Genomic DNA, 24,576 nt, shown 5'->3' with positions numbered 1-24,576 from the left:
TAAAGATCTATGTGATGACAATGACTTCTAAACTTATTTAAAAAAATATTTTTATTTATTTTACACATTATATTAAAAGAATTAACACATTTCTGTTAAAAATAATTCTAATAGAAATAAATTTTCTACATATAACAAAAATCTTTACAATAATGTATACGTCTGTACCGATGGATCCCCTTTAAAGGATTAGTAAATCTAATAATCAAACTCTGGAAATTGATACATTGTATTTCGTTTAAGTTTAAACATGTTTAAAAATAATTATCTCCCCTTTTTAATATTGACTTATGATATGGTCAAAGGGAGACTACTCCGTTTAAATTTATTTATTTAAGCTTATTAAGAGTACTATCCCTTGGCAATTTAATCTGCACTGGGATTATTTTATTGCTTTGTTATCATAAAAAAGGTTAAACTAAACATCGGCTTCGAAATTTTTACATTTACTCCAGACTATATTTTCACTACACCAGACATACGTAATATGCTGTTTTCAGTTCAGACCAATACACACCTTGAAGTCTTGCATCAACTACTGTTACAGTATAGTCAAATCAAGTAGCCCTGCTTTTAACATTCAGGGTAAACTATAGCGGGCAGTGGTCAAGACTACCAAAACACTTGGTCTTCATTACAAAACAGCAACAACATCTCGGTAAAATATTTTTTTTACCATGTTCAAAGTATATAATATAATATAACGGTAAAGCGAGAATATAGATTTTGGTGTTTTTATTTTAATAGTTTCTCGAAAGAAGACCTATGCTAGAAACTTGATCTAATAGGATTCAATACTCTGATGTATACATATTATTATCTAGGTATATATATATATATATATATATATATATATATATATATATATATATATATATATATATATATATATATATATATATATATATATATATATATATATATATATATATATATATATATATATTTATATGATTTTTTTGTATATCTCCTAAACTGCAATGTAAGATGGTATACTTTAGTTAGATTTAGAAACAAATAACAAGCACTTCCCTACAGTGAGTCATATTACTGAATACATCTATACACCAAGAAAAGTGATAATAGAACTAATATAGTGTTTGCCATGAGTAAGTTGGATCTGTTGTTTTTTGTGGTCGTGGTAGGTGGCGCTGCCGTACTAAGCTTGCATTTGTCTGGACAAGGGTTTGTATAGCCTGACACCCCTGCACAGGCCGAGTTCATGTTGCTGGGGTTATTTTCATACAATTTCTGAAAAGTGGACAGTTTAAATGTTACATTTTCTTGTAATTCTTCTGTTTTAAAGTGTAGTTTTTTTTTTAAATAGTTGCCTATCTTGCTTAACTGTTTATGTAACTTGATCATGAAAAGTTAATTGAAAAAACAACAACATGATAAATAAATTTAGTTTCCAAAAATATTGATAATAAAAAATATTTATTTTAAGCAAATAAGTTAAACCTGTGGGAAAGTAATTTTTAACAAAACCACATAGTCTAGTCTAAGTATTCCAATCGACCCCCAAATCAGCATAAATCTTAGATTCGCTTTCAAACCAGTGTTTCTTCCAGACTTTTTTTCTCCATGGGAGGGGGGGGGGGGTCGGTAGACTTTCTTCAAAGAGATGCCTGGAAGAAACTCTGTTTCAAGCTATATTGCAATTCACAAACATTTGTAGCATCAGAGAACTTCCATTGAACTGTCAAATTCTTCAACTTGCATCATGCAGTAATTGAAACGATTTGTTTCATCACAATCTTCTTATTCAACGTTCTCAATTTTTAATTTTGGAAGGGATTCCTTCCAAAAGAAATAAGCAGTAGATCTACGAGTCAATTATTTAAGAGCCAGATAGGCTATTGACTTGTTTCCATAGCCTTTATCCAACCAAGAACAAACTACAAGGCAGCAGTTGTTTAATTTTGGAGTTGTCTCTTCTAGAAGAGTGACTGTCCTCAGATGTTGAGCCTCATCTGCCCGGGGGTTCGAACTCGAGACTGTTCGGTTTAGCAACCATGAGTTTTACCGACATCTTCCATTCTGCCATAATACATTACAATCTGTATCTTTAGATCAACTACTCTATACTACAAATTGTACCACCAGACATACCTTTCTGCTGTAATGCATTACAAATTGTACTACCAAATATACCATTTATATCCCCAAGACTCACCATTCTGGTGTAATGCACTACAAATTGTGTTACCAAATAAACCATTTGTGTAAATGCACTACATATTGTACTATCAAATATACCATTTGTACCACAGACTCACCATTCTGGTGTAATGCACTACAAATTGTACTACAAAATATACCATTTGTACCCCAAACTTACCATTCGGGTGTAGCTGTCTGGAAGACTCTGGAACCAATTGACCCCACTCAGCACCAAGCCGAAATCTGTGACCATCTTGTTCAAATTTAGTTTGCACGGGCTAGGTAAAAAGAGGAAAGCCCAACTCAAATAAAAACCAATTAGATCAACATCTCGTTAAATGACAAAAAAAAAAAAAATAAATATATATATATATATATATATATGTATATATATATATATATATATATATATATATATATATATATATATATATATATATATATATATATATATATATATATATATATATATATATATATATATATATATATATATATATATATGTATATGTATATATATATATATATATGTATATGTATATATATATATATATATATATATATATATATATATATATATATATATATATATATATATATATATATATAAATATATATAATAAATTTTAAATTTTTTAAAAAAAAAAGCTATCTCGAAAAAAAAGTTTTGATTTAAAAATGTAAAATATACCTGGCTCCTTGGCAGTAGCTTTGCAAATTAAAATTCATCATCAACGATCCGTTTTGTTTAAATACCAAAAACACGTATTGGCTGATGTTGTAGCGATTCAGTGGTGGAGATGGACTGATGTATGGGACATGTTCCATCCCTGAACTCGGGTACTGTCCCTTGATGTCCATGATGAACCACAACAGGGTGGCGTCCATTGATCCAGGAGTGGCCAGGGCAGCAGTCACGTCCAGCAGAAGTAAGGTGTACATCGAGTCTGTGGTCATTCAACAAAATCACACTCATTTTTTTTTTACGTTTCATAAAACTGTTTTACAATAACTGTTTTACAATAATCCATAGACGAAGTCACGCTTTTTAATTCAGATATTTACACCCCTCCCTGCACATTCACATGGGACGGAGTGGTCTAGCGGTAGAGTCTCGAGTTCGAATCTGGGTTAAAGTCAGTAGACCGTCCCTGAGTCCACCCAACTCTGATGGGTACCTAACTCATGTTAGGGAGAGTAAAGGCGGCTGGGCATAGTGCTGACCACACTATCTCTTCATATGCCGAGGTCACAGAAACAAGTGAACTCTACTTCACTCGCCCCATAGACCGTCAGGTTTGAAAGGGAAACTTTTACTGCACATTCACACATCGTCATAAAAACTCACACTCCCTAACTAAAATTGTTGTCCCATTTTGGCAACTAACCACCACGCCTTCCCTTATTTATGTGTATTTTATTAAAGGGATATAACAAAGCTAGGAAGACTTAGACGAAAATAATAATTGAGTTCTTTCCCTTTGTACGACTACTGAGGAAAGCAACAGAAAATAAATAAATAAGTTTTTAATACATTGACGGAATTTTGAAACAGTTTAGAAAAACAAGTTAATAAAAAGTCTAGTGACAATTTAAGCGCAATTTCCTTATGTTATCCATAACAACTTTTAATTTTTTATTTTTTGTAATTATCATCCTATAAATATAAACTCCTACACGATGTTCAGTTTAAATCATCCTAGGCCTACACGATGCTCAGTTCAAATGTTCTTAATTAATTTTTTGTGACCGAACGAAAGGATATTTTTGAAAACTTTCTTCGGCAATATTGTTCTAAATTATGGCAGGGATCGATTGGTAAATGTTTCAAGTCGCTAAGTGGTCTGGTTGCCGAGATATGGAGCAAAAACTGCATTTGTTCGACCTTTTTTTGGCTTTTCCGGGAAATCCAGGAAGGAATTCCGGAATTTTTTTGGCCTATTTTCATCCTCGGAAGTTGCTTAACATATTTGCTTTGGAACTAGTCCTCGATATTGCTTCGTTGAGGAGGAGATACGACTTAAAGGCTGCGGGCACACATCCATCCATCCATCCATCCACCCAGAAATAACGAGTTAATAATCGCAATTGTCCAGTATGGAAATTGCGCTAACACTTGTCCAGTATGGAAATTGCGCTAAAAAAGTATTTGAAAAATTTAAAATAACTTTAAAAAAAAAACGCTATGAACATTATTTAAAAAAAATTCCCGCCCATACCACATCGTAACATATCTTTGAACCCCTAACACCCACCCTAACCCGAGCAACCATAATCTCGAAAAAAAAAAATAAACCGGGAGTGATCTCCCCTAAACTTTCTCGAATATTCTAATATAACACTACGGGGGATGGCAACTCGGGATATAGACTTCTAGACATGATTTTTAATCCATTTTAAATACTCCAACTTTTAAAAATAGAATATAATCTCGTAGAAAAAAAAAGAAATGCACACCAAGTGAACGCTAAATAAAGATGTGCATAATAGTGCGCAATATTGTCAGTACTTTATAAATTTACATGCGTTTTTTGAGAAATCAGAAATAGCGTAAATAAGTACTTCCGGTAAACGGAAATTACTCAAATTTGACAGAAGGTAGAGAATTAGATCTTTTACTTACATATCAAATTTCATCTATCTATCTGAAATAGTACTCAAGTTATAGGCTTTTGAAAAATTCAAAGTAGAAAAAGTACCACTTCCGTTTATCGGAAATCGCTCAAAAGTTGATACGGATCTACGATTTTGATAAAATACTTATATATGAAATTTCATCAACCTAGCTATAACGGTACTCAAGTTATCGTGTTTACACACACACACATGATATAATAATAAATATAAACAATAAACACTCGCTATTATATTAGAATATTTATTTACTCCCTATTTCAATGTACTTTCTATTATATATATATATATATATATATATATATATATATATATATATATATATATATATATATATATATATATATATATATATATATATATATATATATACTAGCCGTCCCGGCCAGGCCCTGCTCTGGCTTCTGTGAAAAACCTTTCTGTTAAAGACCATTACCTGTGTGTTTAGTAATCATCATAAACCCGGCATTGCACACCCAAACCAAAACCAAAACAACAAAACGCAAACATAACGCTAACACAATTACAAATACAAACGAAAACAAAAACCTAACAACTAACCCAACCACAACCACAAACACCAATACGAACGAACACAAAAAAAAAAACAAAAGAAAAAGCAAACGAAAACAAACCAAATCCAAATGCAAAACCAACCACAAACCCAAAGAAAAAAACACAAACGAAAAAACAAACGAAAACAAACCAAATACAAACACAAAACCAACCACAAACACAAATACAAACACAAACGCAAAGAAAATAAAACACAAACGAAAACGAAAAAAGAAAGAACAAAAACAAACCAAATCAAAACGCAACCACTAACGCAAACCCAACCTAAACACAAAGAAAACACTAACGCGAACATAAACGCACAGTGCTCAGAGTCTAGCCCGGGGCGGAATCGCCTGTTTCAGCTTAATAAACGACTATAGTACCCCAACTTATTCATAGTCTTTTGCACTCACTTTAATGAACGTAGGCGCGAAACCGAACACGGGAGGCCCGGGACCCCAAATAGCACCCTGTCTGGGCGCCAGAGGACGCACCATGACGTCACCGCCTGATTGAACTTAGTAAACGACTATAGTACATAACTTATTCATAGTCTTTTGAACTCACGCGAACGTATATACCATAGCGTACACCGGAAGGCCCGGGGCGCCAAATAGCACCCTGTCGGGGTGCCGGAGGACGCCCGGATTTGATTCACTTAAAGACTATAGTAACCTTTCTTACCCATAGTCTATCGCACTGTTAAAAACAAAATTATGCAGCATAGCGCTCACATGATAGCCCAGGGTGCCAAATCGAACCGTGCAAGGGCGCCGGCGGACGCGCCTGTTTCAATTTAGTGAACAAAAATGATAATACTCCAAGCTTATCCGTAAATGGAAAGAAATAAACATATAGGATTTGTAGGACCTGGCTTATTAAATGTTATTGATTTAAAAAAAAAAATATTGAACAGTATGTTCAGTGTATAGAATAAATAAAAGGCAGTGTTAAAAATACCTAACGACATTGCACTTAATCAATCCCCGCTAATTATGTAATTATTTTTTTTTTCTTAACACCAAAAACAAAGTAATAAAATGTAAATTCTTTCTTCTTAAGAATTTTTTTTATTAAAGGGAAGTAACTGTGCAGTCAATACATTTCCGACACAATTTTAGAAATTTTATAAACGTCGATACACTTTTTAAAAATTTTATGTCGCGTTCATAATTGAAAATTATTTTTCTAAGTAAATAGAATGAAAATTGTTTTTAAAGACTTTCAATGGTAATTTTTTGACTCGTAAATTTAGACTGTGAGCACGATAAAAAATCTAACACTTAAATCCATAGAACTGTCAACGACAAACTTTTTTGCCACACGTTACAGAACTGAGCTTTATATATTAGATATATATATATATATATATATATATATATATATATATATATATATATATATATATATATATATATATATATATATCCACATAAAATATCATAATATTGAAATAAAATATGTGTGTGGCTCGTTTTTTTTTTTTTTTTTTTTTTTTTTTTTTGGCTCTTCCGTCTCAAAAGGTTGCCGACCCCTGATTAATAAAACCAATCCTCAAGTAGGTCAATAGAATATAAATAATGAAAGCTTTATATAATTAATGGTGTCTCGTGTTTTGTTTATTTTTATGTTTTTTGTATTTCTATTATTAATTTTAACTACATTTCATTTTTATACTAAACCATTCTTTAGTACTTATTTTTCTTAAAATAATAATTAAGATAAGTAATTGCTGTTTAATTTGATTAGTACAAACCTATTAAAAGGAGCTTATGAGCAGCCCTATTTGACTATTTAAAAAAGGGAAATAATTTATGGAAGTGGTTTGAACGTTTGCCTATCTTTCACACTACAGCTCATGTGTATATTTATTTTTTACGCAACAGCATGTCATAGATACTATATAACATCACTACTGTATTAGATCTGTTTGTTATTTACAAAACCACTATCAAGGTGCCAGTGGCGAAACTAATATATATATATATATATATATATATATATATATATATATATATATATATATATATATATATATATATATATATATATATATATATATATATATATCACACGTTATTAGTCGTGTATTTACTTTAGACGTTTGCCTTGTTTTCTAGAACAATGGTTATTAAACGTAAACAATGTCGGCACTTTATTTCTTGGATCTTAGTTGTTGGGGCGCTAGTTTGTCCACACCATCACCGATACGAGCCAGCTTAGTTGTTGGGGCGCTATCTATTCGCTTCTTGTAAGGCTAAGAGCGGGAGGGGCGGTTTAAGAAAGGAACTTAAAAGGGACAACAAAGCGCCGATGTACTTTTATCCATCAATACTGAATGTGGGATGGTCTCAAAAAGTCGTCTTAATATCTAGCGGCTTCTCGCGCAATGGACGTTTTTTTTCAAAAGAATTCAACCGACAACAGCGGGTGTTTGATTGTAGGAAAAAGAATATACAAGAGCGTGGGATGGTGTCAATAGAATAAAGATAATCCAACCGCAGCTTTAGTATTCTTTTTTCAAAACAACCATCAGGTCAAAAATGCAAGAAAATTAATTTGTTTTAACTATAAAAAAATGATTATGGGCGGCTGTAGGCCCCCTAAACGGCGTGGGCCCCCCCCCCCCCCCCGCATTGCGGTGTCTGGCGGCACTGTAGTTCCGCCCCTGGGTGTAAGCAAGTACTGAACAATTTAAAAATGTTTTATACCGCAGATTTCCAGGTTTAAGGGGAAAGAACTACACATTTTGTAGCATATTTTGAATTTAAGATTTGCATCCTAAATAACAATAAAACATTAATAATAAATTACATATTCTAAATAAATAATGTTAGTAAACAAAATATTAACGTAAATAATAAACTTTAGCATTATTGTAATTTATTTTGATTAAAATATTTTTTGCGAAAACTTTAAAATTATAGCGGATTAATTTTAGTTATTACAAGGGGCAATACAGTTTTCTACAGTGTATACCGGGTTGTTTTTCTTCTATATAGATTTCTACGTTTTATTTAAATAATGTTAATAGGCTTAAACCAGGAGTCGGCAACCTTTTGAAGCGGAAGAGCCAAAAGTTACAATTTTCAAAATTTCCCTGGTTTTAAAGAGCCACTAACATTTTTTTATTTGAAATATTTTATTTTTTTATTAAGATTATTAGTATTTGTTCAAGGAGCTGGAGAGCCGCATCTTGATATCAAAAGAGCCGCATGCGGCTCGCGAGCCGCAGGTTGCCGACCCCTGGCTTAAACGCTTGCCGCTCAGATTTCAACTTCGTCAAAAACGATATAAAAATGCATACAGAAACTTACCTAGAAAAAAGATACTGTTCAATGTGTTGACAGCGTTAAACTTGACGAAAGGCGGTTTTCTTACATAGAGGGGCGCAATAAGAGTTTCACTCAGAGGATTTAGATAAATGGTTCTGGCCCTGCGAATAGGAGTTATATTTTTAAAGAAGGTAATAGAAATTAAAATTTAGATTTTCACTTAATATGATTAGTTTATACATGTATGTGATTTTTTTTTCAAACTATTAGAACCAGAGACTAAGACAACAGTCATTAGTCATTAGAGACTTAGACAACAAACATTAGAACCAGAGACATAAGAACAACAGCCAACAGACATTAGAACTAGAGACTTACAACAACAAACATTAGAGACTTAGACAACAGACATTAGAACTAGAGACTTAGACAACAGACATTAGAACTAGAGACTTAGACAACAAACATTAGAACTAGAGACATAAGAACAACAGACAACAGACATTAGAACTAGAGACTTAGACAACAAACATTAGAACTAGAGACATAAGAACAACAGACAACAGACATTAGAACTAGAGACTTACAACAACAAACATTAGAGACTTAGACAACAGACATTAGAACTAGAGACTTAGACAACAAACATTAGAACTAGAGACTTAGACAACAGACATTAGAACTAGAGACTTAGACAACAAACATTAGAACTAGAGACATAAGAACAACAGACAACAGACATTAGAACTAGAGACTTAGACAACAGACATTAGAACTAGAGACTTAGACAACAAACATTAGAACTAGAGACTTAGACAACAGACATTAGAACTAGAGACTTAGACAACAAACATTAGAACTAGAGACATAAGAACAACAGACAACAGACATTAGAACTAGAGACTTAGACAACAGACATTAGAACTAGAGACTTAGACAACAGACATTAGAACTAGAGACTTAGACAACAGACATTAGAACTAAAGACTTAGACAACAAACATTAGAACTAGAGACATAAGAACAACAGACAACAGACATTAGAACTAGAGACTTAGACAACAGACATTAGAACTAGAGACTTAGACAACAAACATTAGAACTAGAGACTTAGACAACAAACATTAGAACTAGAGACTTAGACAACAGACATTAGAACTAGAGACTTAGACAACAAACATTAGAACTAGAGACATAAGAACAACAGACAACAGACATTAGAACTAGAGACACATAAGAACAGACAACAGACATTAGAACTAGAGACTTAGACAACAGACATTAGAACAACAGACAACAAACATTAGAACGAGAGACATTAGAACAACAGTCAACAGATATTAGAATGACATACAACAGGCTTTATAACCACAAACATTAGACCCACAGATAACAGACATTAGACACAGAGACTAAAACAGACATTAGAAAGAACTGACAAAAGACATTAGAACGACAGACAACAGCCATTAGAGACTTAGACAACAGACATTAGAACTAGAGACATAAGAACAACAGACACAGATATTAGAACGACATACAACAGGCATTAGACCCACAGACAACAGACATCAGAACGACAGACAATAGACATTAGAACGACAGACATCAGACATTTGAACAACAGACAACAGACATTAGACCCACATACAACAGACATTAGACCCAGAGACAACAGACATTAGAACGACAGACAACATACATTAGAACGACAGACAACAGACATTAGAACGACAGACAACAGACTTAAGAACGACAGACAACATATTTTAGAACGACAGACAACAGGCGACTCACATTTCGGAGATATTCCTACAGCAGGAACTGAAAACGATCTCGTCGCTCGTGTAGGTCACCTCGACCTCAAGTTCAAGGTTAACCGCGGCACCACTAGGAAGAAAATAATTCATTCAAAAACTGACCACAACAACAACGTTTGAAAACTTAACACCTTTGTGCAGAATGATTATTTTTTAGTACAATTATTACTAAAGAATCTGCTAATGTAGTTAATGATTTTAAAATATTCGAAAAATTTTACCTATCGAATGGTTTGACAAAAATTTGTAGGGATAAATAGTTGACGTCTTGAGGGCAGTGTTTCTTTCAGATTTTTTCTCGCAGGGTTGGGGGGGGGGGCACTTGAAATTTTCGGGGGAGGGGGGCGGACGGGCACTGGTTGAAGTATATATTTTCTATATAAAATATTTCGTGAGTGGAGGGGTGGGGAGTAGGGGGGGGGGCGATAGACTTTCGGGGGACGGGACGTCTTTGCCCCCCCCCCCTCTCTAAGAGATGTATGAAAGAAACTCTGCTTGAGGGATAGTTATTTTATTTCTGGGGTTTTCCCTCCTAGATGGGTTGCTGAAACCCAGCAAACGATACTCATCAGCAAGGGATCCGAACACGGGACCCTGAGCTACCAAAACGTCCCCACAACAGAATTGACTTACTTGGTCAAGTTGTGGACACTGACTTACTTGGTCAAGTTGTGGACATTGACTTACTTGGTCAAGTTGTGGACATTGATTACTTTGTTAAGTTGTGGACATTGACTTACTTGGTCAAGTTGTGGACATTGACTTACTTGGTCAAGTTGTGGACATTGACTTACTTGGTCAAGTTGTGGACATTGACTTACTTGGTCAAGTTGTGGACATTGACTTGCTTGGTCAAGTTGTGGACATTGACTTACTTGGTCAAGTTGTGGACATTGACTCACTTGGTCAAGTTGTGGACATTGATTACTTTGTTAAGTTGTGGACATTGACTTACTTGGTCAAGTTGTGGACATTGACTTACTTGGTCAAGTTGTGGACATTGATTACTTTGTTAAGTTGTGGACATTGACTTACTTGGTCAAGTTGTGGACATTGACTTACTTGGTCAAGTTGTGGACATTGACTTACTTGGTCAAGTTGTGGACATTGACTTACTTGGTCAAGTTGTGGACATTGACTTGCTTGGTCAAGTTGTGGACATTGACTTACTTGGTCAAGTTGTGGACATTGACTCACTTGGTCAAGTTGTGGACATTGATTACTTTGTTAAGTTGTGGACATTGACTTACTTGGTCAAGTTGTGGACATTGACTTACTTGGTCAAGTTGTGGACATTGACTTACTTGGTCAAGTTGTGGACATTGACTTACTTGGTCAAGTTGTGGACATTGACTTACTTGGTCAAGTTGTGGACATTGACTTACTTGGTCAAGTTGTGGACATTGACTTACTTGGTCAAGTTGTGGACATTGACTTGCTTGGTCAAGTTGTGGACATTGACTTACTTGGTCAAGTTGTGGACATTGACTCACTTGGTCAAGTTGTGGACATTGATTACTTTGTTAAGTTGTGGACATTGACTTACTTGGTCAAGTTGTGGACATTGACTTACTTGGTCAAGTTGTGGACATTGACTTACTTGGTCAAGTTGTGGACATTGACTTACTTGGTCAAGTTGTGGACATTGACTTACTTGGTCAAGTTGTGGACATTGACTTACTTGGTCAAGTTGTGGACATTGACTTGCTTGGTCAAGTTGTGGACATTGATTACTTTGTTAAGTTGTGGACATTGACTTACTTGGTCAAGTTGTGGACATTGACTTACTTGGTCAAGTTGTGGACATTGATTACTTTGTTAAGTTGTGGACATTGACTTACTTGGTCAAGTTGTGGACATTGACTTACTTGGTCAAGTTGTGGACATTGACTTACTTGGTCAAGTTGTGGACATTGACTTGCTTGGTCAAGTTATGGACATTGACTTACTTGGTCAAGTTGTGGACATTGACTCACTTGGTCAAGTTGTGGACATTGATTACTTTGTTAAGTTGTGGACATTGACTTACTTGGTCAAGTTGTGGACATTGACTTACTTGGTCAAGTTGTGGACATTGACTTACTTGGTCAAGTTGTGGACATTGACTTACTTGGTCAAGTTGTGGACATTGACTTACTTGGTCAAGTTGTGGACATTGACTTACTTGGTCAAGTTGTGGACATTGACTTGCTTGGTCAAGTTGTGGACATTGACTTACTTGGTCAAGTTGTGGACATTGACTCACTTGGTCAAGTTGTGGACATTGACTTACTTGGTCAAGTTGTGGACATTGACTTGCTTGTTCAAGTTGTGGACATTGACTTACTTGGTCAAGTTGTGGACATTGACTTACTTGGTCAAGTTGTGGACATTGACTCACTTGGTCAAGTTGTGGACATTGACTTACTTGGTCAAGTTGTGGACATTGACTTGCTTGGTCAAGTTGTGGACATTGACTTACTTGGTCAAGTTGTGGACATTGACTCACTTGGTCAAGTTGTGGACATTGATTACTTTGTTAAGTTGTGGACATTGACTTACTTGGTCAAGTTGTGGACATTGACTTACTTGGTCAAGTTGTGGACATTGACTTACTTGGTCAAGTTGTGGACATTGACTTACTTGGTCAAGTTGTGGACATTGACTTACTTGGTCAAGTTGTGGACATTGACTTACTTGGTCAAGTTGTGGACATTGACTTACTTGGTCAAGTTGTGGACATTGACTTGCTTGGTCAAGTTGTGGACATTGATTACTTTGTTAAGTTGTGGACATTGACTTACTTGGTCAAGTTGTGGACATTGACTTACTTGGTCAAGTTGTGGACATTGATTACTTTGTTAAGTTGTGGACATTGACTTACTTGGTCAAGTTGTGGACATTGACTTACTTGGTCAAGTTGTGGACATTGACTTACTTGGTCAAGTTGTGGACATTGACTTACTTGGTCAAGTTGTGGACATTGACTTGCTTGGTCAAGTTGTGGACATTGACTTACTTGGTCAAGTTGTGGACATTGACTCACTTGGTCAAGTTGTGGACATTGATTACTTTGTTAAGTTGTGGACATTGACTTACTTGGTCAAGTTGTGGACATTGACTTACTTGGTCAAGTTGTGGACATTGACTTACTTGGTCAAGTTGTGGACATTGACTTACTTGGTCAAGTTGTGGACATTGACTTACTTGGTCAAGTTGTGGACATTGACTTGCTTGGTCAAGTTGTGGACATTGACTTACTTGGTCAAGTTGTGGACATTGACTCACTTGGTCAAGTTGTGGACATTGACTTACTTGGTCAAGTTGTGGACATTGACTTGCTTGTTCAAGTTGTGGACATTGACTTACTTGGTCAAGTTGTGGACATTGACTTACTTGGTCAAGTTGTGGACATTGACTCACTTGGTCAAGTTGTGGACATTGACTTACTTGGTCAAGTTGTGGACATTGACTTGCTTGTTCAAGTTGTGGACATTGACTTACTTGGTCAAGTTGTGGACATTGACTTACTTGGTCAAGTTGTGGACATTGACTCACTTGGTCAAGTTGTGGACATTGACTTACTTGGTCAAGTTGTGGACATTGACTTACTTGGTCAAGTTGTGGACATTGACTTACTTGGTCAAGTTGTGGACATTGACTCACTTGGTCAAGTTGTGGACATTGACTTACTTGGTCAAGTTGTGGACATTGACTTACTTGGTCAAGTTGTGGACATTGACTTACTTGGTCAAGTTGTGGACATTGACTAACTTGGTCAAGTTGTGGACAATGAGTTACTTGGTCAAGTTCGGGACATTGACTTACTTTGTCAAGTTCGGGACATTGACTAACTTGGTCAAGTTGTGGACATTGACTTACTTGGTCAAGTTGTGGACATTGACTTACTTGGTCAAGTTGTGGACATTGACTTACTTGGTCAAGTTGTGGACATTGACTTACTTGGTCAAGTTGTGGACATTGACTTACTTGGTCAAGTTGTGGACATTGACTTACTTGGTCAAGTTGTGGACATTGACTATAGTTTGCAGCCTCGGCCTCAGCTGGTTGATCAGGAGAGGGCAGTTGTTGATGATGTTCCTGGTCTTCATTTTAGCAACGCCGTAGGGGTCGGCTTTAACTCCGATAAGCCCGATAGCCATGGGGTCTAAAGATAAAGCATTTCAAAACTGTTCTAGTCAAAGGAGGGGAATCAAATGTTTGGCTGAACACAAACATAAATGATTTTAATTAAATGATGCATTTTTGATAATCAATTATTGCTTAAGTTTACTCTAAAAACCCATAAAAAACCAAGTTTTCTTCTTTCTTGGTTTTTTAGACTTAAGCCACCCCCCCCCCCCCACACACACACACATAAACACAGTCTTTTCTTTAAGATCTCGTAGTTAATTAAATCAGAAAGTTAAAAAACAACAACATAAAAACATCTACATCCCTTAACCCTCATCCTCCTAAATCTAAGCCTTACCCTCACCCTGACTTTTACCCTAACCTCACCCTCATATCCGCCCTCAACCCAAACAATCAACCTCATCCATGTCCCTGTCCCTATCCCTATCCCAACCCCAATCCCCACCCACACCCTCACCATAATCCTCTTCCTTATCCTTATCATCATCCTCATCCTTATCCTTATCTTCATCCTTATCCTTATCCTTATCCTTATTCTTATCCTTATCCTTATCCTTATCCTTATCCTTATCCTTATCCTTATCCTTATCCTTATCCTTATCCTTATCCTTATCCTTATCCTCATCCTCATCCTCATCCTCATCCTCATCCTCATCCTCATCCTCATCCTCATCCTCATCATCATCATCATCATCATCCTCATCCTCACTCTAAACCCCAGACTAAAGAATACACACCACCAATTTGCGGGACAATGGCTTTCAAATGACTGATGCGGTAGATCAACTTATTTTGTGTGATGTAATTCGCGATCTCGCCTTGGATAAAGCCATAACGAGACTCGTCTATATCGCCACTCTGCTTGAAGAGAGCATACACATGGAAGTTGAGCCTGTCCAAGGCGTTCATTGGTCCAACATGAGGATACAGTTCCTGAAAAAATATAAATTCACATCTTTAACCATCCACGGATAGACATCCTGAAACAAATTTTACATGTCTGATCACTGTAAAATATCCTAAAACATGTTTTTCCATAATCATTAACCTTTATCATAAAGAGCTGCAACATACCCAGTAACCAACTCTACCATACTTACAGCTCCTAGAGCCGTGATATACCCAGTAACAAGCTCTAACATACTTACAGCTCCCAAAGCTGTGAAATACCCAGTAACCATCTCTACTTACAGCTCCTAGAGCCGTGATATACCCAGTAACCAGCTCTAACATACTTACAGCTCCCAAAGCTGTGAAATACCCAGTAACCATCTCTACTTACAGCTCCTAGAGCCGTGATATACCCAGTAACCAGCTCTAACATACTTACAGCTCCCAAAGCTGTGAAATACCCAGTAACCATCTCTACTTACAGCTCCTAGAGCCGTGATATACCCAGTAACCAGCTCTAACATACTTACAGCTCCCAGAGCTGTGATATACCCAGTAACCAACTCTACCATACTTACAGCTTCCAAAGCTGTGATATACCCAGTAACCCACTCTACCATACTTACAGCTCCCAGAGCTGAGTCGCCGCCCCTGATGTTCACCCACAGACCCCCCAGCATCATCTGACCGACGTCGTAGGCCATCAAGGTGTAGACGGCTCCGGCTTCCGGCTTCCACGTGATAGCCGGACGTCGCTGAAGCGTCCAGGTGTCCGTGTGGATGGTGTGGGTACTGTCGAGGTCCACATCCATGAAGACAGCAGGAGCGTTGACCTTGTACCCACAGGAGATGTAGGAACCTGGGTAGGTACAAGGGTAACTTTAGACAGGGTAGCTAGACTTTAGACAGGGTAGCTAGACTTTAGACAGGGTAACTAGACTTTAGATATAAGGGTAACTAGGCTATATATGTAGATAGGAGGGTAGCTAGACTTTAGACATAAGGGTAACTAGACTTTAGACAGGGTAACTAGACTTTAGACATAAATGAAACTAGAATTTAGACAGGGTACCTAGACTTTAGACATAAGGGTAACTAGACTTTATACAGGGTAACTAGACTTTAGACATAAAGGGTAACTAGACTTTAGACAGAGTACCTAGACTTTAGATATAAAGTAACTAGACTTTAGATATAAGGGCAACTAGACTTTAGATATATGGGTAACAAGACTTTAGATAGAAGGGTAACTAGACTTTAGATATAAAGTGGGGGTTGTGGGGGGGGGGGGGGCATTTGAAATTTTCGAGAATGTTAATTTTTTTTTTAATTACGTTTTTTTTTCTATTTCGTCTGACGGTGGGTGGGTTGGGGGGGGGAGGAGGGGGAGGCTGACGTTCTCCTGGGACACATCCGATAGACAAAAAAATTTGTAAAGAGGGATGCAGAAAATAATTAACTCTAAGCCTAAAGTTTGTAGGACATTCCTGAGTCCACCCAATTCTAATGGGTACCAGACTCAGAGCAACAGAAGGATAGGTATCTTTAAGAACTTTGCTGTCAAGTCAAGTTTTAATGTTAAGAACTAAAAAAAAACCCCCAACAAAACATGATTCAAATAAAAAAGACCAATAAGCTTAGAACTTTTTAGTAGCTATGAAACTAAATAAAAAATTTATTTGCTTAAAGGTAAAAATAGTCACCGGCAGGGACATAGAAGCGCATGCGCAGAAACTGTGTGATACTGCTGACATCGAAGTCATCCCTCTGTAGCAGTCTGGAGATGATGGTGGTTTTTGTCGTGTCAGGGTTGATGCAGGCGGCAACCTTGTCTTTCTTGGAGTCAGGACAGCCAGCACTGTGAATATTTTGTGAAGTTTTATAAGAAGGACAGCTAGCACTGTGAATATTTTGTGAAGGTTTTTATAAGGACAGCCAGCACTGTGAATATTTTGTGAAGTTTTTATAAGGACAGCCAGCACTGTGAATATTTTGTGAAGGTTTTTATAAGGACAGCTAGCACTGTGAATATTTTGTGAAGTTTTGTATAATTAGGACAGCCAGCACTGTGAATATTTTGTGAAGGTTTTTATAAGGACAGCCAGCACTGTGAATATTTTGTGAAGGTTTTATAAGAAGGACAGCTAGCACTGTGAATATTTTGTGAAGGTTTTTATAAGGACAGCTAGCACTGTGAATATTTTGTGAAGTTTTGTATAATTAGGACAGCCAGCGCTGTGAATATTTTGTGAAGGTTTTATAAGAAGGACAGCTAGTACTGTGAATATTTTGTGAAGTTTTGTATAATTAGGACAGCCAGCGCTGTGAATATTTTGTGAAGGTTTTATAAGAAGGACAGCTAGCACTGTGAATATTTTGTGAAGGTTTTTATAAGGACAGCCAGCACTGTGAATATTTTGTGAAGGTTTTATAAGAAGGACAGCTAGCACTGTGAATATTTTGTGAAGGTTTTTATAAGGACAGCCAGCGCTGTGAATATTTTGTGAAGGTTTTATAAGGACAGCCAGCACTGTGAATATTTTGTGAAGGTTTTTATAAGGACAGCCAGCACTGTGAATATTTTGTGAAGGTTTTTATAAGGACAGCCAGCGCTGTGAATATTTTGTGAAGGTTTTTATAAGGACAGCTAGCACTGTGAATATTTTGTGAAGTTTTGTATAATTAGGACAGCCAGCGCTGTGAATATTTTGTGAAGGTTTTTATAAGGACAGCCAGCGCTGTGAATATTTTGTGAAGGTTTTTATAAGGACAGCTAGCACTGTGAATATTTTGTGAAGTTTTGTATAATTAGGACAGCCAGCGCTGTGAATATTTTGTGAAGGTTTTTATAAGGACAGCTAGCACTGTGAATATTTTGTGAAGTTTTGTATAATTAGGACAGCCAGCGCTGTGAATATTTTGTGAAGGTTTTTATAAGGACAGCCAGCGCTGTGAATATTTTGTGAAGGTTTTTATAAGAAGGACAGCTAGCACTGTGAATATTTTGTGAAGTTTTGTATAATTAGGACAGCCAGCGCTGTGAATATTTTGTGAAGGTTTTTATAAGGACAGCCAGCGCTGTGAATATTTTGTGAAGGTTTTATAAGGACAGCCAGCGCTGTGAATATTTTGTGAAGTTTTTATAAGGACAGCCAGCACTGTGAATATTTTGTGAAGGTTTTTATAAGGACAGCCAGCGCTGTGAATATTTTGTGAAGGTTTTATAAGGACAGCCAGCGCTGTGAATATTTTGTGAAGGTTTTTATAAGGACAGCCAGCACTGTGAATATTTTGTGAAGTTTTGTATAATTAGGACAGCCAGCGCTGTGAATATTTTGTGAAGGTTTTTATAAGGACAGCCAGCACTGTGAATATTTTGTGAAGGTTTTTATAAGGACAGCTAGCACTGTGAATATGTTGTGATGATTTTATAAGTTGGACAGCTAGCACAGTGAATATTTTGTGAAGGTTTTTTACAATCAGGACAGCCAGCACTGTGAATATTTTGTGAAGGTTTTATAAGGACAGCCAGCGCTGTGAATATGTTGTGAAGTTTTTATAAGGACAGCCAGCACTATGAATATTTTGTGAAGGTTTTATAAGAAGGACAGCTAGCACTGTGAATATTTTGTGAAGGTTTTTATAAGGACAGCCAGCACTGTGAATATTTTGTGAAGGTTTTATAAGAAGGACAGCTAGCACTGTGAATATTTTGTGAAGGTTTTTATAAGGACAGCCAGCACTGTGAATATTTTGTGAAGGTTTTATAAGAAGGACAGCTAGCACATTGAATATTTTGTGAAGGTTTTTATAAGGACAGCCAGCACTGTGAATATTTTGTGAAGGTTTTTATAAGGACAGCTAGCACTGTGAATATGTTGTGATGATTTTATAAGTTGGACAGCTAGCACAGTGAATATTTTGTGAAGGTTTTTTACAATCAGGACAGCCAGCACTGTGAATATTTTGTGAAGGTTTTTATAAGGACAGCCAGCATTGTGAATATTTTGTGAAGGTTTTATAAGAAGGACAGCTAGCACTGTGATATATTTTGTGAAGGTTTTATAAGAAGGACAGCCAGCACTGTGAATATTTTGTGAAGGTTTTATAAGGACAGCCAGCACTGTGAATATTTTGTGAAGGTTTTCATAAGGACAGCCAGCACTGTGAATATTTTGTGAAGTTTTGTATAATTAGGACAGCCAGCACTGTGAATATTTTGTGAAGGTTTTATAAGAAGGACAGCTAGCACTGTGAATATTTTGTGAAGGTTTTATAAGGACAGCCAGCACTGTGAATATTTTGTGAAGTTTTGTATAATTAGGACAGCCAGCGCTGTGAATATTTTGTGAAGGTTTTTATAAGGACAGCCAGCACTGTGAATATTTTGTGAAGGTTTTATAAGGACAGCCAGCGCTGTGAATATTTTGTGAAGGTTTTTATAAGGACAGCCAGCACTGTGAATATTTTGTGAAGGTTTTTATAAGGACAGCCAGCACTGTGAATATTTTGTGAAGTTTTGTATAATTAGGACAGCCAGCGCTGTGAATATTTTGTGAAGGTTTTATAAGGACAGCTAGCACTGTGAATATTTTGTGAAGGTTTTTATAAGGACAGCCAGCACTGTGAATATTTTGTGAAGGTTTTTATAAGGACAGCTAGCACTGTGAATATGTTGTGATGATTTTATAAGTTGGACAGCTAGCACAGTGAATATTTTGTGAAGGTTTTTTACAATCAGGACAGCCAGCACTGTGAATATTTTGTGAAGGTTTTATAAGGACAGCTAGCACAGTGAATATTTTGTGAAGGTTTTTATAAGGACAGCCAGCACTGTGAATATTTTGTGAAGGTTTTTATAAGGACAGCTAGCACTGTGAATATGTTGTGATGATTTTATAAGTTGGACAGCTAGCACAGTGAATATTTTGTGAAGGTTTTTTACAATCAGGACAGCCAGCACTGTGAATATTTTGTGAAGGTTTTATAAGGACAGCCAGCACTGTGAATATTTTGTGAAGTTTTGTATAATTAGGACAGCCAGCGCTGTGAATATGTTGTGAAGGTTTTATAAGAAGGACAGCTAGCACTGTGAATATTTTGTGAAGGTTTTTATAAGGACAGCTAGCACTGTGAATATTTTGTGAAGGTATTTATAAGGACAGCCAGCACTGTGAATATTTTGTGAAGGTCTTATAAGAAGGACAGCTAGCACTGTGAATATTTTGTGAAGGTTTTTATAAGGACAGCTAGCACTGTGAATATGTTGTGATGATTTTATAAGTTGGACAGCTAGCACAGTGAATATTTTGTGAAGGTTTTTTACAATCAGGACAGCCAGCACTGTGAATATTGTGTGAAGTTTTGTATAACCAGGACAGTTAAATCTATGAAGTTTTTATAATCAGGACAGCGAGAACTGTGAAAAGTTTTTAGTTTTAATAGTCAGAACAGTTAGCAAATATTTTGTGAAGTTTTTATAATCAGGACAGTCAAATCTGTGAATATTTTGTGAAGTTTTGTTGGCATATATATAATTAATACGACGTTAAAACAAGTTAAATGTAAAAACAATAAAGAGTTGTATATAAAACAAACCTGTAATTAGCACCGAACCACCAGGTTGTTCTTGTTAGGAAGTCTCGAACACCTTGTAAACAATAGGTGTCGTTGCCAACGTTACAGGGAGTATTGTGGCCATTGGCTGTTGGGGCGTTGTAAAGGGAAATAAGTCAGTGGTTTATACAGGTCTATACACTAAATTACGAGCCATACGTTGATGTGGTGTGATGTAATTATTAATGTTACTGTTGTGTTGCGATGACCCAAAGAGTGCACCAAATGGGGAATATAAAAAACATTTAAAAAGTTATTCTAAGCTGTAGGCTACTTTTGAATTATACACAGTCAAATTTAAGAAAATGGACCAGTACTGGGCTTAACAAACTGATTTTGCTGTTTTCTACATCTATTAAGTAACACCACCTTTTTTAACTGTACAGTAACTAGTAAAAAAATAATTCGAATAAATGTATAAAAATCATATGGGGTGGGGTGGGGGTGGGGGCGCCGAATGATAGTTCGCCCCGGGCGCTGGAATGTGTCACTACGACTCTGCCTCAAACCAGGATATATCCTACACACACCAAGCTTATAATTAACTGAAACTCATGCCAAAACTATTGCAATTAAATAATCGAATTAATTAGGATAAGATTATCACAAAAATTAAACAAATTCTATTTCTAATCAACGTAAACCTTTATATTTGGCCACTATCCATACATACTAAAACAGGTTTGACTTCCCTTATAAGCTAAAACAATGTTAATTTGACAGTACTACTTCATTAAAATTCCAACATTAAAACTATTGTAATGATTCGCACTAAATGGCCGTAAGTTTTTCACTCTGACAAATTTTTGAATTTCTTTTCAAAATTTGTGTTTTTAAAAACATAATTTTTTTAACCATCTACAGAATTGATTATACATACCTATACATACCTGTGTTATTACTGTCAAAATGTAAAGTAAAATGTAATATCGCATAAAAACTGACACATCTAGCTAGTGTAGTTTGTAAGAATTGTTTTAAACATATGTATATCCACACGATTTAAACTATGTTGACATGTATTTTAATTAGTGAATAATCTAATATATAAAGCTCAGTTCTGTAACGTGTGGCAAAAAAAAAGTTTGTCGTTGACAGTTCTATGGATTTAAGTGTTAGATTTTTTATCGTGCTCATAGTCTAAATTTACCAGTCAAAAAATTACCATTGAAAGTCTTTAAAAACAATTTTCACTCTATTTACTTAGAAGAATAATTTTCAATTATGAACGCGACATAAAATTTTTAAAAAGTGTATCGACGTTTATAAAATTTCTAAAATTGTGTCGGAAATGTATTGACTGCACAGTTACTTCCCTTTAATAAAAAAAATTCTTAAGAAGAAAGAATTTACATTTTATTACTTTGTTTTTGGTGTTAAGAAAAAAAAAATTACATAATTAGCGGGGATTGATTAAGTGCAATGTCGTTAGGTATTTTTAACACTGCCTTTTATTTATTCTATACACTGAACATACTGTTCAATAATTATTATTTTTTTTAAATCAATAACATTTAATAAGCCAGGTCCTACAAATCCTATACGTTTATTTCTTTCCATTTACGGATAAGCTTGGAGTATTATCATTTTTGTTCACTAAATTGAAACAGGCGCGTCCGCCGGCGCCCCTGCACGGTTCGATTTGGCACCCTGGGCTGTCATGTGAGCGCTATGCTGCATAATTTTGTTTTGAACAGTGCGATAGACTATGGATAAGAAAGGTTACTATAGTCTTTAGTGAATCAAATCCGGGCGTCCTCCGGCACCCCGACAGGGTGCTATTTGGCGCCCCGGACCTTCCGGTGTACGCTATGGTATCTACGTTCGCGTGAGTTAAAAAGACTATGAATAAGTTATGCACTATAGGCGTTTACTAAGTTCAATCAGGCGGTGACGTCATGATGCGTCCTCTGGCGCCCAGACAGGTTGCTTTTTGGGGTCCCGGGCATCCCGTGTTCGGTTTCGCGCCTACGTTCATTAAAGTGAGTGCAAAAGACTATGAATAAGTTGGGGTACTATAGTCGTTTATTAAGCTGAAACAGGCGATTCCGCCCGGGCTAGACTCTGAGCACTGTGCGTTTATGTTCGCGTTTGTGTTTTCTTTGTGTTTAGGTTGGGTTTGCGTTAGTGGTTGCGTTTTGATTTGGTTCGTTTTTGTTCTTTCTTTTTTCGTTTTCGTTTGTGTTTTATTTTCTTTGCGTTTGTGTTTGTATTTGTGTTTGTGGTTGGTTTTGCATTTGGATTTGGTTTGTTTTCGTTGCTTTTTCGTTTGTTTTTTTCTTTGTGTTCGTATTGGTGTTTGTGGTTGTGGTTGGGTTAGTTGTTAGGTTTTTGTTTTCGTTTGTATTTGTAATTGTGTTAGTGTTATGTTTGCGTTTTGTTGTTTTGGTTTTGGTTTGGGTGTGCAATGCCGGGTTTATGATGATTACTAAACACACAGGTAATGGTCTTTAACAGAAAGGTTTTTCACAGAAGCCAGAGCAGGGCCTGGCCGGGACGGCTAGTAACTAAATAAAACTGAGCGTTTTTCACGAATGCATAATAAATAAAATAAATAGACTGCCATTGCGTTTGTATATAAATAAACAAAATTATAAACAAAGAATTTATATTTAATTTCAGATTAATATGAAAATAATTGTACATTTTTCGCTAAATAAATAACATAAGTAAAATGCCATTTGTTTGTAAATAAACAAACGAAATTTATATAAAAAAATATTTTTATTACCTTCATATTAATAAAAATGAAATAAAAATGGGCGTTTTTCGTGAATAAAAAAAGTAAACATACTGCCAGTTCTTTGTAAATAAATATAGAAAATTAAAAAAAAAAAAGCAACAATACCAGCCTTGAGGCTTGTACTTTACAAAAAAAAAATGAATTACTCACTCAGAGCAGCAAAGGTCACCAGCAGAGTGACCGCCGCTAGATGCCACCACATCGTCATTGTCTCTGCTAGCTGCCAGAACTCACCGCGGTGACATTTATTCCAGTAAACAAAAAAATAAAACCAGGAGCCCTCGTGTGGCTGTCAGCGAAAGACCCAGCACAGCAGACGTCGTAGTTCGCCAACACGGTGTCATGATTTTTTTTAAATTTTTTATTCCAACACCCCTACTTCATCCACCCACCCTACCCAATATATACGTCTTAACGTATACCCACCCCTCTCGTATAAAAACTTAATTCTATATTATAACCAGTCCCTACCCACCCCTTTTTAATCTTTTTACCTAAACCCAACCCACCCCTAACCATTTGTAATCTGAACCCTACCCACCCCTCCACACAAGTCCCTACCCACCCCTGCACATAACACCTCTAAACCAGACACCCCCCTCCACCCCCTTGACATAATAACGCTCCCCCTACCCACCCACTTCGTCAACCAGTCTCTCCTCTAGTTCAACATTTCGACAGAGGTTAGCGCCACTAAGTATTGTAAACGTGACGTCTAGCAGGTCGTAAAGTTTAGTGTCTCG

The 24,576-nt window shown here is 36.1% G+C and overlaps 1 protein-coding gene across 1 annotated transcript; it reads right to left on the bottom strand.

Annotated features, from left to right (window-relative positions):
• Nucleotides 1-959: 959 nt before the first annotated feature.
• LOC131950042 (uncharacterized protein C56G2.4-like) lies at nucleotides 960-24,153 on the bottom strand. Its single transcript, XM_059312062.1, has 11 exons — nucleotides 23,984-24,153; nucleotides 21,073-21,178; nucleotides 17,178-17,332; nucleotides 16,101-16,333; nucleotides 15,321-15,516; nucleotides 14,446-14,596; nucleotides 10,427-10,519; nucleotides 8,673-8,791; nucleotides 2,855-3,110; nucleotides 2,342-2,441; nucleotides 960-1,251 (listed from the first exon to the last, which is right to left on the bottom strand). Exons 1-11 carry the CDS (start codon nucleotides 24,039-24,041, stop codon nucleotides 1,048-1,050), a joined length of 1,671 nt encoding a protein of 556 aa, XP_059168045.1. The 5' UTR covers nucleotides 24,042-24,153; the 3' UTR covers nucleotides 960-1,047.
• Nucleotides 24,154-24,576: the final 423 nt, after the last annotated feature.

Source organism: Physella acuta, unplaced genomic scaffold (assembly GCF_028476545.2).
Source record: "Physella acuta isolate Inbredline_101_S28 unplaced genomic scaffold, ASM2847654v3 ptg000729l, whole genome shotgun sequence".
NCBI lineage: Eukaryota > Metazoa > Mollusca > Gastropoda > Physidae > Physella > Physella acuta.
Note: the sequence above shows the minus strand (reverse complement) of the source record. Positions and strands in the feature narration are given on the sequence as shown.